Genomic DNA, 16,940 nt, shown 5'->3' on the forward strand with positions numbered 1-16,940 from the left:
CGTATCAGTGTAGTCTGTTTTAACCCACTGTATTCTTAGCTTGCAGAACACAAAGAAGTACAGCATATCTACAGTCTGGAGTCTCTTTGCCACTGCCCTTTTTATGAAGAGGCCATGCATTTAGTTGAAGAAGGAAAAATTTACTCAAGAGTGCTTAGGTATCATGCTTATGTTTTTAAAAAATATTAAGATGCTATTGCTATGTTTGTCTGATATTTGTTAAAAATATTTATGAGAATAGGGGAAAATATGTTTTTAGGCTCAAAATAAATTATTTTTACATGTTTTGTCAGTACTGAAAAGACATGTGTTTTTTTATTAAGGTCCCGAGGTTAAGCCTTGTTCGAGTCCAAATTTGTAGTAGGCTTGATCTTAAATGCACTTTAACAGTTGTCTCCCCTGTTTATTACTTAGAACTGAAATGTTGGAGTGCCTAGGAGACAGTGATTTTCTTGCCAAACTTCACTGTATTCGACAGGCTTTTCAGGTATTTTTTTTTAACAGTAAGTGACTTCATCCAGCCACTCATCCCCACCCTCATGCCATAGAGTCCAGCTGCATATAAACAGGACAGCCCTTTGCTCTTTATTATCCTTATTCCTATTGGCAAATAAAAAGTCTGCTAAGTTTATTTTTCCTGCCTGCTGTTTCCCTTCATTTGTCTTCATTTGTCATCCTCTGCTATAACTTCCTGGGTCTACCACATTTTGTCAAAATAGAATGTTTTGATGCTAAAGATGTATGTGTATGAATTGCTGCTTAAAATATAGATCCTTTTTCTTATTATCAATTAGTATGTGTTCTAGAATGTTTTTATTTGAATCAGATGTGAAATGATCGATTTCCTAAAATGAAATAAGGTCATTTAACAACAAAATTATCTTTATTTTTCTATGTTTTGGAGTTGTATAATATTTATTTTGGATTTTCTAATATGAAATTGAACAGAATTTAAATTCATATTTATCTCCCTTTAATCTTTTTTATTATACATTCAAGAGCTATATTTTTAAGTATTTTTCTTTTTTAAAAATATTTTGTTTGTTTTATTTATTTATTTATTTTTGGCTGTGTTGGGTCTTTGTTGCTGCGCGCGGGCTTTCTCTAGTTGCGGCGAGTAGGGGCTACTCTTCTTTGCGGTGCGCAGGCTTCTCACTGCAGTGGCTTCTCTTGTTGCGGAGCACGGGCTCTAGGTGCACGGGCTTCTGTAGTTGTGGTTCGCGCGCTCTAGAGCACAGGCTCAGTAAGCTGTGGCGCTTGGGCCTAGTTGCCCTGCGGCATGTTCCCGGACCAGGGCTCAAACCTGTGTCCCCTGCATTGGCAGGCAGATTCTTAACCACTGCGCCACCACGGAAGCCCTCAAGAGCTATTTATATTTTACTAACTTAGGACCTTTTCTGTGGTCTGCCTGCTGAAATAGAGTCACATACCATGTATCGACTGTATTTCAGTTATTTATGCATAGATATGCTATAAAGTCAAATGTCCATTCAGATTAATTACAGGTCTCTTTTTTCTTTGTTTGGGGATGGATATTTTTCAGGTAATTCTTTCAGAAACAGCCAACAGGATATTCCTTGCTGAAAGTGGGAGGAAAATTTTATCAGCGTTAATTGTAAAAGCGCGAAAGGTAAACTTGTTTTGTTGGCAGGTTTTTTATTGTTGTTATTTCAGTTGAGCTGAAGATTAAGATGCATTAAGTTTTTAATAGAAGAAACTGTTTTTGTAGATAATTACAAAGGTTCACATATTGAAAATAAATAACCCAGGGACTTCCCTGGCAGTCCAGTGGTGAAGAATCCACACTTCCACTGCAGGGGGCATGGGTTTGATCCCTGGTTGGGGAACTAAGATCCCTCATGCCGCATGGCATGGCCAAAAAATAAATAAATAAATAACCCAAAGAGCATTGATTTCTACTTGGGTTCATTTATTTTCTTTGTATAAAGTTCACACTGTTTTGATCAAGTTGATAAATTATTCTCAATTTGCCATAAAACTTGTGAATGTCATGGTAAGAATTATCATTAGATCTGCTACTACAGCCACCACTATTGTTATTTCTAATACCTCTTCTCTTACGTCCCTCAATCCTGTTCAGTAAGAAGGTTCCAGGAAGTAGTATAGATCTCAGAAATCTGGAAATACAAATTGAGCTGCCTCTTACTCTTACTCATCTTCATGGGACTGATAGAGGCAGAAGCAATGGCAAGAACTTTATGAAGACTATGAGGAACCACTTTCCTTTATGCAGGTTGTGTCCAGATGATGAGGAAAAAAAACAAAAACAAAAACCAGACTTTCTCTGAGCCCTTTGAACACCTGGTTTTCAGACCCAGTCCCTTTGAACCTCAGTTCCCTCATTTGTAGAATAGAATTTTATTTATGTTACCCTATTTCAGAGAGTTCTTATGATGATTAAATAAATGATAAATGGGAAAGCAAATTTATTAAAAATACAACATAAATTTCGGATATTAACTACTTGCAATTCCCAATGTAAATCTTTTTTTTTTAACAAGAAACAGAATGTTTAATGATTATATGAAAAAGTTGCATAGCATTATTGTCAAAGAAATTAAAATTAAAACAACACAATAGCTTGTTCTGCCTATCAAATTGCTACCACTAGAAAGACAATAAACCCAGTGTAAATCTTATGTTGCTTTCTTGGCCTTCCCAAGGCAGATAAACCCACTGATTTGAACTAGAGTTCCTCCAAAAGGAATAGAACTGCATCGAAAGCTTCACGTAGTATCTGCTGTAACCGAGTTTTCATCTTAAGGACTGACCTAAATAAGCACACATATTTGAGTAGTAAGCAGTTTGCTTATGACATTTTACTTACATTCTTAGTCTTGGCTTCTGCAAAATGTTGGACTAACAAAATATTAAATCAAATGAATATGGCATCCCTTGAAAATGCGTTTTAATTCAGTTACCTAATAGAATGAAGATCTAACAAACTTACTTGAAGAGTAACTTATTTACTTTGTAGGCTTGAGCCTTGTTATAAAGTCGGGCTTAGGATTAAAGTGTGTTTTCTTCTACAGAATCCGAAGAAGTTTGAAGATGTTTTTGATGAAATGATCTATTTTTTAGAGCAGACTGATCACTGGGATAGTACTGAAATGGAACTGGCTGCTAGAGGAGTAAGTTCAAATTTTTTATAATATTTGTCCCCCTTAGTTATTTACTCATAATATTTACATAATTTGAGGCCACTGTTTCCTTGTCCTTGTTAAATGACAGTAAAACCAATTGTGTGACGGTGGCTATGACAGAGTCAGAAACAAGAGCAACCACAGTCTTTATACGTTGAGGCAGCAGGTGAAAATACTGTTTTTTTAGGAAGCCCTTCATTCCTTCTCTCCCTTTCTTCCATCCAGAAGTCAGTGAGCAGGCCCCAGCAGGGTGGTAATGGTAGCCTGTGCAAGGACGGTTTCAGGTAGGACAGTGGGGCCAGGGAATTGACTGCATACACAGGATCAAGCAAACAATTAAATATATTAAGAATGATCAGAGCCAGATAGCTCACTGTCAGAGAAGGGAGGTATAAAAAAGCTAGGATTAGAATTGGAGCTGTCAGTGTGAATTTATAGTTTACAATATAGATAGATAGATAGGGAAATAAATAGAAAGGTTTGCATATACATAAACACACATAAACTTCCTAGCTCTATTCACTGAGAGGGTCTGGGAGCAGAAACACCTCAAAAGAAATTATTTCTAGCACACAGATTTTAACTTCTAAGTACCACTCTCCACTAAAAGGAACTAGGACTTCTTGGAAAAATGGCTGATTTCTGCACTGGGATAGAGAAAGCACATGATGAGCCTGGAATATTTTGTTGTTATGGAAGCTAAAAGAATGAGTTTGCAAGGTGCTGAAAGGCTTTCTAGGCAGAGAAAACAGTAGGTGCAGAAACACGGAGGCACAATCTTTCCTTCTCTGGTGTTCCCTCACTCAGTGAAGGAATTGGCATCCGTTCAGTTGCGTAGGCCCAAAACCTGGGACTCATCCTTTACACGTCCCTGGTCCTCGTCTACTTTACCATATTCATCTCTAAGTTTTGTCAATTTAACACCTATATATCTTTCAGTTTCTTCAACTTCTCTCTGCTCCTGCCGGCCCCATGGTAGTCCGAGTAACTGTTGTTTTGCCCTGGACTACCTCAGGGTTTCTGCATTCCCTCATTTCTTGCCTGCTCCTCCCCTCCTTGCATTCACTCTTCCGCCTCTCTATTCTGCTCTCCACGTTTCTACCAAAACGGTCTTGAACAATACAAATATTACTCAGCCATAAAAAAAAAAAATGAAATCTTCTCATTTGTGACAACATGGATGGACCTAGAGGGTATTATGCTAAGTGAAATAAGTCAGGCAGAGAAAGACAAATACTGTATGATTTCACTCACATGTGGAATCTAAAATACAAAACAAATGAACAAACTTAACTAAACAGAAATAGAGTCATAGATACAGACAGGTAATTGCCAGATGGGAGGGGGATGGAAGGAGGAGAAGAAATAGGTGAGGGAGATTTAAGAGGTACAAACTTTCAGGTATAAAATAAGTGAGTCACAGGTATGAAATGTACTGTGTGGGGAATATAGTCAATAACTATGTAATATCTAGACTAGACATCATGTTGATGATTTTGAAATGTATGGAAACATTGAATCACTGTGTTGTGTACCAGGAACTAACATAGTGTAGGTCAATTTTACTTCAAAAACAAACAAACAAACATAATCATAGAAAAGAAGATCAGATTTGTGGCTGCCAGAGGCAGGGGGTCAGGGGAAGGGGAATTGGATGAAGGTGGTCAAAAAGTACAAACTTCCACGGATAAGATAAATAAGTACTACAGATGTAATGTACAACACATTAAAGATAATGAACACTGCTGTATAAATATGAAAGTCGTTAAGAGAGTAAATCCTGAGTTGTCATCACAAGGAAAACAATTTTTTTTTTCTAATTCTTTCATGTTGTATCTCTATGAGACGATGGATGTTCATTACACTTACTGTGGTCATCATTTCATGATGTATGTGAGTCACATCATTATACTGTACACCTTGAACTGTTACAGTGCTGTATGTCAATTATGTCGCACTGAAACTGGAAAAACAATGAAATAGATTCACGAGATACCGAAGATTAAAAAAGAAGATCTGATCATCCATCTCCCCTCCACCACTACCCCCCAAAATACTGTGAGGATAAAATCCAAAGTCATTAACATGGGCCATAAACTGTGCAGGAGCTGGCCCTTCCTCCTGTCTCTAGGCACCCGCCCCCGTGCTGTAGAGAGCTGCGGCACACTTTCAGTGATACTCTTTGGCTCAACATCACTGTGTTCTTTCTTACCTTCAAGTCTTTGACAAGGTATTTCATTTACTTGGCTTGCCTCACTCCTTGAAAAAAGCCCTCACTGACATCCAGTCTAGATTAGAAGCTCCATCATAAGCTTTCACAGTACCATGTACTTTTTCCTTTACTGTGCTTATCACAGTTTTAATTGTATATTTGTGGAATTATTTATTGCTGTCTTTTCCCCACTAACCTCTAAGCATATAGTTTGCTTACTGTAGAAGTCTCAGCACCTGGTACAGCATGTAGTACAATACAATTTGCATGAATGAATGAAAGAGCGAGAGGTTGATGATGTGGTGGGGAAGACAGGCAGATATACTAGTAACTAAATGACAGAACAGAATGAGCATTGTGGATACCATAATATTCGGTGGGCCAAAAAGTTCGTTCGGTGGGGCTTCCCTGGTGGCGCAGCGGTTGAGAGTCTGCCTGCCAATGCAGGGGACACGGGTTCGAGCCCTGGTCTGGGAAGATCCCACATGCCGCGGAGCGACTAGGCCCGTGAGCCACAATTACTGAGCCTGCGCGTCTGGAGCTTGTGCTCTGCAACAAGAGAGGCCGCGATAGTGAGAGGCCGGCGCACCGCAATGAAGAGTGGCCCCCGCTTGCCGTAACTAGAGAAAGCCCTCGCACAGAAACGAACACCCAACACAGCCATAAATGAATGAATGAATGAATGAATGAATGAATGAATGGATCATCACATTTAAAAAAAAAAAAGTTAGTTCGGGTTTTTCCTTAACATCTTATGGAAAAACCCAAACAAACTTTCTGGCCAACCCAATAAAAGCATGAACAAAGGACTCCTAGAATAGAGTGGAGGGAGAGATTAATTTCACCTGATAGGATCTAGGAGGGAACAGCTATCATGTGAATTATAATTTCTGCTGGTGAGTTGTTCTCATAGTTGTCTCTCTTCTTCCTCTGTTTTTGTCAGAGATATAATCTGATTCAACTAAAAATGTACTGCTGTTGTAATGTATCAATATGAAGCCCTGGCTCAGACTTCATTTCAGCTCTATGTAGTAATAATTTCTGTTTTAACTTATAATTTAATGCAGGTGAAAAATCTAAATTTTTATGATGTTGTTTTGGATTTTATATTAATGGATTCCTTTGAAGATTTAGAAAACCCACCCACATCCATACAGAATGTAGTAAATAATCGCTGGCTAAACTCCTCCTTCAAAGAAACTGTAAGTGGTGGTTTACCTTTCTCAACCATTTAAATTTGATAAAAATTAGTCAGAATTGGGAAGATGGGGACTTCCCTGGTGGTTCAGCAGTTAAGACAACACACTCCCAATGCAGGGGGCCCAGGTTCGATCCCTGGTCAGGGAACTAGATCCTGCATGCTGCAACTAAGAGTTCGCATGCCGCAACTAAAAGATCCCGCGTGCTGCAACTAAGACCCAGTGCAGCCAAATAAATAAATAAACAAATATTTTTTTTAAAAGAACTAGGAAGGTGAATAAGATTTATATATATGTGTCTGCCTGTAGAACGACTGTTATGGAAACTGAGCTCATCCTTTGATATTGGGATCAGATGTGTATGATATATAACATCTGAAGATGAAATTTTCCTTTTGGCTTTTCTGTCAGTCCCTGCCTTGACCTGGAGGACCCAGTATTTCTTCAGATCTCAAAAAACACTTGGGTTTCAAACTAGTTCAGGCCTAACAAAAAATTATCTGTAACTGAAATGGCTCTATGACTAAACAAATACAGCAATTTCAGTGAAAAGACGATATATATATTTTTGGAGGAAAAAATATATATATATATTATAATACTTTTCCTTCAAAGTATGTTTTAACCATAAAAGATACATGTCTCCATTTCTGTAACTGATTTGGGACGGTGACGCTGATCGAAGTGGGGTCATGCCAGAGTAGGGTCACATTCCTTCAGGACTCACTTGGGTGTTTTTGTCCCTCTCATTATGGTTATGTTTCTTAGTTCTTTATTTGAATAAGACTGTTGGCTCAACTCACAGCTATTTCCAGCACTACTATTCTTGAAGAAAAAAATATTACTTGAACTATAATTACCAAGTTCCTTGTCACCAGAGTCCACCCTTTTTCTTTTGGTGGCTTTGTATTTAATTTTAAAATTTATAATCATCTTTTCACTGATATTTACAAACAATAGAAGGAACATGGACTAGTCCTTTTTAGTTAATGTTTTAAACATTTTAGATCTTTAAACTTTGAATTTCTAATAAAAGTCACTCTTTTCTAAATGGCAAGTTTATATAGTTATAAATTTAAATCTTGCTTTTTCTCCTCTGTATATGTTTAGGCTGTGGCTTCAAGTTGTTGGTCAGTGTTGAAACAGAAAAGGCAACAGATGAAGGTAAAATTCATTATGTCTTGGACTTCTTTGTAAAGTAATTTGAAGCTCCTGTCAAAGAAACTTGTGAGTCAGTTCTCAACGGGGGATGGCAGCTCATAAGCACTGTCCCTCAAGCTGGATGAGGGATCTGTTGGCACTGGGTTGGCTTCTTTGTTTTTAAAGTTGCAAACAGCACTAATAGACGTTTGTTTTTGTTTTTTCACTTAATGATATTTTAAGATTAAAAAAATTGTTTAGCATAGTGGATTCCACTTCATGTAATCCAGTTGAGAAATGATGATTGATTAGCTGCTTTATTCAAGTGAGAGTGCCTACCAAAAAACATCTCAAAGTCATATCCTGCTCCCACGCCCCACACCCTCCAGGCCATCTCACCCACCACACACTGCTCTCACATACACTCCTGTGGTAAAGGAGGACGGACTCTGGGGTGAGGCTGCCTGAGTTCAGATGCCACTTACCAGCTATGACCTCAGGCAAGTCTTGACCTCTCTATGCCTTAGTTTTCTCATCTCTAAAGAAGAGCATAGTTTCTACCTCATGGGGTTTTTTGAGGATTAAATATAATGTCTTAGAACAGTGCTTGACACAGTGCATTATGGACCTGTAGGTTATTATTATTTTATTATTATTTGCCCACTGACCTATAGAATTTTGTCATGTCCATATTTCTAAGTCTGAGCCTTATACCTTTGAGATAGTATTGCCAAGTGCAGTGTTTCTGGAGCATAGTTCTCACAGCATCTGCAGAAGGTGCTTGTTAAAAATAATTCTGGAAACCGTATATTTGCGTAATTCTTATTTCAAAGATGTTGTACAGGGTTGTATTGTACAACATGGGGAATATAGCCAATATTTTGTAATAACTATAAATGGAATGTAACCTTTAAAAATTGTATAAAAAATGATTCTAAAGACCCTGTGTTTTAAGCAAGCTCCCCAAATGATTAGAAACTCTTAACATCTGAGAACCACTGGTTTAGGGCTGGGGAACAGACTTGTAGACTTAGGTTTGATTTTCGCACTAGCTATTATGATCATAGGCAAGTTACTGTCAGCTGACCTTCAGTTTTCCTGTTTGCAAAATGAAGTTAATACCTACCTCATAGAGCTGCTGTAAAGATGAAATGAGATAAAACATAAAATTAAGAGTAAATATAAAAAAGAGTTTAATAAGTAGTAGTTTCTATAATAATAATGATAGTAATATTGTTATCATTATACCTAACCTTATTTCTTACTTCTTAGTATAAATCTCATGCCTTGGACTAATATTCTTCCTGTATCCACAGATACCTATATATCTTACGTCTTAGGGAACTATTTCCTATCTTGGAATGTCATACTCTATCCTGTCTACTTAAATAAATCTTACCTACTGTTTCAGTTCACGTTATTCCTTGGTGAAGCCTGACTCTTCTACTTCAGCCTATGCTAACTTCTTGCCTGTCTGAATTCCTATTATAGTTAATATATATAGTTAATATAAGTATGGGATTTAGAATTTTAATATATGCAGAACATCTCTTAGACTACAGTCCGTGTATCCGTGATAACTTTTTGGCCTTTACTAACTAGCTGTATGTGAGTTAGGATAGGTTTTTAAACCCCTCTGAAGTCTCACTTTTTACATGTTAAAATGATATTAACATGACCTAATTTTTCAGGAACATTTTATTAAATTAACTAGAACCTAGCACATTATCTGGTATATAGTGGGGACTCATTAAATGGTAACTGCTGTTTTAATGTATTTTTAATTTGAGGTTTAAAAGATGTCTTGGAGCCTGTAAAACAGAAGATAACTCCTCCAAGAGACAGGATCTTAAGGCATACTTATCCCCAGTAGATGCTACGACAAAATCTCACAGGATGTTATTTAACAAAGGAAATTTAGAAAGTTATTAATAAACTTAGAGAGTTTCCTAAATCACAACTGTATGTATTACTATTTCACAAGAAGGTGCATTGCATAATTAAATGCTTCAATAATATCTGGCTCCTTAACTAAGAGTTAGAATTCTAACTTTTTTTGTGCTAAAATTCTAGCATATTTTTAGCACAAAATTCTAGCATTTTAAAATTAAATTAAAATTCTAGCATTTTAGCACAAAACTTTTTTTGTGCTAAAATTCTAGCATATTTTAATTAAATGCTTCAATAATATCTGGTTCCTTAACTAAAAGTTAGAATTCTAACTTTTTTTGTGCTAAAATTCTAGCATATTTTTGTGCTTAATCAATTAAAAATTCATTTTAGTCTTTTTCAGATAATCTAAGTGATTGAGTAGAATTTCTTAAATTCTACTGAACTAGCTAAAACCATGGTAGTCTCATTCATCCTAAAAATTATACTGCTAAGGAACATTGTAGCATTCTTGTTATTGCTTGGTTACAGCACTGTGATTGCTTTTTTATGAGGTAAAAATGCCTTTAAGAAATAATGTTTTCAGCAAATTGAGACTGTTGGCTAGGATATGAAATCTACTTAAAGCATTCTGTGACTCTAACAGTTACTTGTATGTGTATTAACTGTCTTACTAAGCTAGCTTATCATTGACCCTTGGTCTGTCCTCAAAAAGAGCTGGTCATATGATGGATAGCAAGCAAATGCAAGAAGGTAAAAATAACTTGATTCTCCTTTACTTCGTAACAGATCCCAGATGGATTTTTTGCCCATTTTTATGCCATTTGTGAGCACATCAGCCCTGTCCTGGCCTGGGGCTTTTTGGGTCCTAGAAATTCTCTCTATGATTTATGTTGCTTCTTTAAGGTATGTTCAGTCATTGAATCATTTCTTTTTTCTAAACTGAAAAACAGATAAAGTTTTATTCTGTTTGGTTTTGGTTTTGTAGAAGAATGTTATTTAAATGTAAGATTATAAAAGTCACCCATGACAGTGAAACAGTATTATATAGATTTGGTGCTTTATCCTGGAGAAGATTGAGCAAGTCCATTCACCTTATCGGTTCCTTCTGTAATGTGTACATGTTCTCATATGTGTTACAATGTTAAACAAATTGCTATAGACAGTTCTGCATGCCTGGATACTTCTGAAATTTGTAAAACAAATAATATCTGTCTTTATTGCACATGTGGCAATTTAGAAATAAGTTCTAGTTCAAGGTAATATGAATGATAAAATCCCAGCTGTGAGAAATAAGGTGGGATGTTAAAATTGTATTCCAAAGTCAGTTTAAATTTACCAAAACACAAGTTGCCTCTTGTTGCGGAAATTTCTGCCTGGCACAGTGCCAAGAAAAGTCTCATTATTTAATAGTCCTGAATTTAGGCTGAGTTTCAAGGAGCAAATAAAAGTAAACATAATCAAGTATGAATTTGAAAGTTTTTGATGTTTGAAACTTTGGATGTTTCTCTATACCCTTCACTTAAAAAATTAAATTATTTTGTTTATGTGCCATTAATGTAGCATTTATGTAAATGGTTTAGGACTTTTTTTTTTTTTTACTGTCATTGAAAACTCAATTTTTGATTAATTTACTTGACCTCTCAAGTGTAAGGTATGTGTTTAGAGGGAAAAGTTTGGACTGGGAATTAAGTATGCCATTAATGAGCACTCTGATTGTGGGCAAATCATGCTTTGTCCTCCTTCTCTTCATAAAATGAGGGGACCATACAGGTTGATTGCCAGCGACCCTTCCAGATATAAAATCCAATGAAATCTATGAACTGTGCCTTCTTAGTACTTCTTAACAGTTGATTTCTGTAGGATAGAAATTAAATATTCCTGTTTTATTGTTCTTTGGAATTACTTTGTTTTCCATCATGGCATAACAACCTGAGACTTACTTAGTAGTATACAAGTTGCTTAAAATGGGTTTCAGCATAAGTATTAAGTTACTGAAGTGAAATATCCTTCATGATCTTCCACTGATTTGAGACCTGAAATTATTTTTATTTTTCACATGTCTTAAGTCTTTTTTGGTACAGAAAAATAAACATTTGAAATTTATAAGTTATAATTATTGGAAATAGTTTACTCTTCTGTCTTAAAGTATTACCAGTGCTCATAGGTAACAATGCAAACTTCAATTATTGGGAAAGGACTAATAGTAGCCCCTTACGTTTATACAGTGCTTTAGTATTTACTGGCATTTCCCAGAGGTTTTTTTTTTTTTTAACATCTTTATTGGAGTATAATTGCTTTACAATGGTGTGTTAGTTTCTGCTGTATAACAAAGTGCATCAGCTATACATAAACATATATCCCCATATCTCTTCCCTCTTGCATCTCCCTCCTACCCTCCCGAGATTTTTTTTTTTAAATCATTACATCAGCCCTGACTAGTAAAAATGACAAGTAGTACTTATCCCTTTTTTTACAGAAAAAGAAAATGAGACTCCCCAAAAAGGTTTAATCACTTGTTCAAGGTTCCTTTTCTATTGAGATTTGAAATTAGTAGTGGAACTGACCCCTAATTCAATGTTTGTTACAATATTAGTAACTATTTAGTTTTAATATAACTTCGGTCTAATAAGTGCCCATTTGTTTTGTGTTCATTTTCCAGAATCAAGTTCTTTTCTTTCTCAAAGACATTTTTGATTTTGAGAAGGTACGCTATTCCAGTATAGAGACTTTGGCTGAAGACCTCATGCAGTTGCTTATTCGCCGCACTGAACTTTTAATGGCCTATCTTGGAGCCGATGCACTGAGGCATACAAGTAGCTGTATAAGTAGTCACAGTCATGTTATGCCCAGTGGCCTATTAGAAGCCAAAGTACAATAAGTACCATAAAAATCAGACAATTTCAGTGTGCTATGAAATATTTTAAGGTAACTATTGATTTTGTAATATGTATTACACAGAATTGGTGGATATGGACTCAGGGAGGAAAAAAAAATCTAGTAAAGAATGAGTGATTGTACTGTACTTACACAGAAGTTCTGTCATTAATCCCCATGTAGTGTATCCGAAGTGTTTTTTTTTTAATCTTTAGGTAATAATCTTTGTGAAATGTGTATTTTATAGAAATACTGCTTGAATTGAAACCAGTACTTGGGAGTTAATTGATTTTTTGTCTTGAAGCTGTCTGAAATGTCCAGTTTCATTCTCAAAAGCTTTGTTTTTATGCTTTGCACCTGGAATATATATACTTTAGCCAAGACTTTTATGGCCCACACATGCAAGAATATATTACTCCTAGTGCCAACAAAGTTAACTTTGCCTGAAAATGTATTTTTAATTGTAAAGTTATTTGTTGTTCAATCAGGTTTAGGCAGTAGTGGTGTTTAATACATACTGCTTATGTTATTGCTTGTGCATTTGCTTAAGTATTTGAATCAAAGAAACTGTAATAGCCGAGTATCGTTACAGAACATTTAAATGAATTGGCACTGAGAAGTTTACAAGTTACAAGTTTATATTAGATTTACTGAAGTTTCCAAAATACATTACAGTTGGTCCTATGTTACAATAGAGAGACTGAAGAAATTTCTTTTATCTTGGTGTAGATTAAAACATTTCCCTTGAATGAATATTGATTAAAAATATAACATTTATTAACTATGACAGGCAATTAAAATTTTTCCATGTAGTTTTGAGACTATCTCCCAACATCCTAGGGTATTAATCTTGATACAGTAAAATCATTTCTTCTTTCTCCTTATGCATGGCTTTTAGTTGTTTCTACAGAGAACTTAGCACACTGAGAATTTGTCATATTATAACCATATTTTTAAGTTATTCATTGATACTTTGAATCTTAGGGAGGTCTTAAAGAAGGTTTTTCCCCCTGAATATATAACAAAATATTTTTTAATGGTATGGAAGTATGTTTCCTGTCCTTTATGATAGCTATATGAACAAGTGGGTTGTTCATATGAATAAGGTTCTTCAGAGTATATTAGATACTTTCAGAGTTGTATTAATTTTGTGTGTAAATCATATGCCACTTATTTAGAGTGGCTGTCTGAGTAAAACAGTGGATTGGATTTCTTGATTTTGCTCCTAAAGGGGGCTTTATTCATTTTAGGAGTGAGTTATCCAGAAGGATCTAAAATATATTTTTTTTAAGTGCATTTTTAAAGTGCCTAGTTTCTGATGAATGAATAGAAAATGAAAAGTGGGGAAAGAAGCATAATCTTTTAAGGTTTTAAGTTTATATATGTGCCACATTTATGTAATATTAGTTACAAAATAGGACATTCAGAACCTTTATGCTGTTTGCATGTGCTGTGTTCCATAATGTGTAGGTTACAACATTAAACAATATGAAATATTGCTCTAATATATTTTGAGTATATAGTTCCTTGACTTCTCTTACATATATTACATATATTCTTAATTTAACACTTGGCTGTTCATAATTCTTATTGTTGATGGAGGAGTATCTTCAGAGGTATCAAAGCTAAAAATTCCATTATGTAATATTTTACTTTTTAATTTGTATCCTGTATTTTGGTTTCTTGTTGAGGTACCACTGGCCTTGAATGATTCACACACATACACACATGTGTGCACACGCCCATTCCCATCATTGTATAAGCAAGATAGTTATTGCTTATGTTAATTTTCCTGTTTGGGGGGCTGAATGTTTTAAGCTGTGGTTTTATAAACAAAGCTATAAGTAAACTTAATTACTTTTTTATTTGAGGAGGATATTGTTTGAAATCTGTTTTGAAGAATTGCACTATTTAATAATGCTGCTAGTACATGAAACAACTCTGGGAAATTTATTTCATCAGATAAGATGAATGACTTTCCAGAAGGTGTTTTTTCTTTTACATTTCACCTTAAAAAAAAAAAAAAGAAATTGCCCATATTTAAGAGGTTGTTTTGTCAAATTCAGTGCTTGAGGTTGATTAGTTTCTGGTCAGTTCAGAAGCTACTACCTTAGTAAGAGGCTTTCTATGTGGCCTTTGACTCAAGAGACAAGAATGACCAAATAGACTTTCAAGGTAGTAGGTATAGAAAAAAACCCTCTCTATTATAAGGGAAGAAACTTGACCTTTCTAAAGAAACAGCTCTTAAAAATGTTTCTGACCACTGAAGAGTGCTTGAGGCGTATGTTCCAATTTCAGTTTGCCTTGAAATTGGGTTAAATAGATAAAAGCAATGTTTCAAAAAATAAAAAGTAAGTAAATTAGTCCAGAGCCTTTTAGGATAAAACCCTATTTAACACTTCTTCATGGTAGTATTATCAGAATATTGCCTTTGCCACTGTGAGTTCTACCATCTGCTTCCCTATGTGAATTATAAGAGGACCTTGAATTAATCATGAGAAAATGGATTTTTTTTCCTCCTGTTTTCTGGAAGGAAAAAGATAAGTGTTCAGGTGATTTATATTTGATGATTTTTTTTTTCTATTTTGGTTTCTCTACATCTTTGTTCAACTAAAAGCCTAGTTATTTATTCTTGGAGGATTGTGATATGTTTATTAAATGTCAAAATGAGATTCTTTTTAAAAAGAAGGCAAGTTTTTCATACTGTTATAGTCAGCTCCAAAGAACTTTTTCCTTCTCATAAAGAATTTTTTTATTTGTATATATTTATTGTGATTCTATTAATTTGTTGAATTAATTGACTTTATAAAAAATATTTACAGACTTTTTCTTGCCTTAAGATGTAATATTTTCCGCTTAAATGATTATCTAGGGAGTGATTATTTGCATTACAAAAGAATTCTTTAGTTTATCATTCCTTTAAACCTGTGAGATAGGAATGCCAAAGTAACACTTAACATACTTCTCTGTGACCTTTCATAATTAGAAATTTTAAATTATGTTCATAACATAATTTGCTTTTATTTTAATATGAACACATATTAGGAAATTATTTGGAATATATATTTCAAAGTGGTTGTAAGAATTAGGCTGAGTTAAAAAAAATTTTTTTTTTGCTTGGATTAATCAAATTTAGAAATACCTCTGTATGTGAGACTTAAGAATTTATATAGTCTGTGATTAATGGAAATAAGGGCATCCTTTCTTTGTTCCTAATGATTATATTATGTTATTGTTTTGCTTAGTTTGAGAACAACCGTGTATTAGCTTTACTTGGCTGATGACAGTAAATGTGTCTATTTCTTATATGTAAGGACTGCACTTATTAATTTATGTAAGAGTGAAACACTACAGTAGCAGAAAAAAATAGCACTGGCTCTTTAGCCAAAATAAGCACTGTAACATGGATGTATTTCTACTTATGCCAAATAAAAAAGTGATGGTACATCTTGCTGATGTATTGAATATTTTATACAATGCTTATATATATTTGCAAGGTCACACTTGTCTCAGCAAACCCTACCTACCTTATGGGAGCTTTCAATCTCCATAAGACCACATATACAGGCATGGAGAATACAGAACACTGCAGAAATACTGAAATCAAGTGTAAAAGTATGTTTTCTTTACGTACTAACTGGGAGAGAAAACAGTTTTGTGATCAATAAAGGCAAAGTACTTGTGGTTTTTTATTAATAATGTAAAGTGTTTTGGTTAAAATTGCCATCAAACACAATGTAAATTTATCTTATTGGTGTACGTGCATCCTTCCCTATTCAGACACGCCCCTTGCCCACCACTTCTTGGTTCAGATACATTTAGTCAAGGAGAGGGATGCTGCCTGGATACCACTGAAGACTCCGGATGGTGAGAAGGGTTTATCTCGTGATAAAAACAGTATTCTCGATTTGGGACTTTTTAGTGAAGAGGTTTATTTTAGAATAAACCTCTACAGTATAGATAAATGTAGGTAGTTATATTTTTAGACTGTTAAACCAAACATAAACTTAAGTATGTTACTTAATAAACGAACCATACAAATATGAGTTAAATTTTTTCCTAGCAAGGATATAGGGTTGGAGATGGAATGGGAAACATCCATGTCTCAATCTCATCTTCTGTTTTCTTTGTCATCTGCCATCCTCCTGTCGTCTCAGGCCGTCCTCTTTGACCCTGCTACATGAACTTAATATTTTGCCCTTTAAACATGTCTCTCCGAATTTTTATGTTTGTCTAAAATACTCCTCTACAAGAGTCTCAGTGTCCTATTGTTACACTCTTTGTAGGGCTTTGCTGGAAATCGTTATAAACTCACTTGGTTTATCCAGCTGTGTTTCCTACTGTTCTTGCTTTTGACTTCTATTTTTTATGTAGTGTTTCTTCCTACACTCTGTATTCTGTGACACCTTACCCTGCCACTTCTCCTTTAATCTCTTTCTGTCCTCATGCTACTGACAT

General features: G+C 35.0%; 1 protein-coding gene across 5 annotated transcripts in view; it reads left to right on the plus strand.

Moving 5' to 3' along the window:
- Positions 1–15,193, plus strand: part of MIGA1 (mitoguardin 1) — an 86,789-nt gene extending 71,596 nt beyond the window's left edge. For 4 of the 5 annotated variants that reach the window (XM_059899509.1, XM_059899529.1, XM_059899546.1 and 1 more), the window contains exons 9-16: positions 40–158; positions 415–487; positions 1,544–1,630; positions 3,054–3,152; positions 6,444–6,578; positions 7,686–7,739; positions 10,395–10,511; positions 12,268–15,193. In XM_059899509.1, coding sequence (XP_059755492.1) covers positions 40–158; positions 415–487; positions 1,544–1,630; positions 3,054–3,152; positions 6,444–6,578; positions 7,686–7,739; positions 10,395–10,511; positions 12,268–12,486 — 903 coding nt within the window. In that variant the 3' untranslated portion in view covers positions 12,487–15,193. The remainder of the gene's footprint in view (positions 1–39; positions 159–414; positions 488–1,543; positions 1,631–3,053; positions 3,153–6,443; positions 6,579–7,685; positions 7,740–10,394; positions 10,512–12,267) is intronic. The other variant, XM_059899537.1, reaches the window with a different exon arrangement.
- The last annotated feature ends 1,747 nt before the right edge of the window (positions 15,194–16,940 follow it).

This window comes from Balaenoptera ricei, chromosome 1, assembly GCF_028023285.1.
Source record: "Balaenoptera ricei isolate mBalRic1 chromosome 1, mBalRic1.hap2, whole genome shotgun sequence".
Classification (NCBI taxonomy): Eukaryota; Metazoa; Chordata; class Mammalia; order Artiodactyla; family Balaenopteridae; genus Balaenoptera; species Balaenoptera ricei.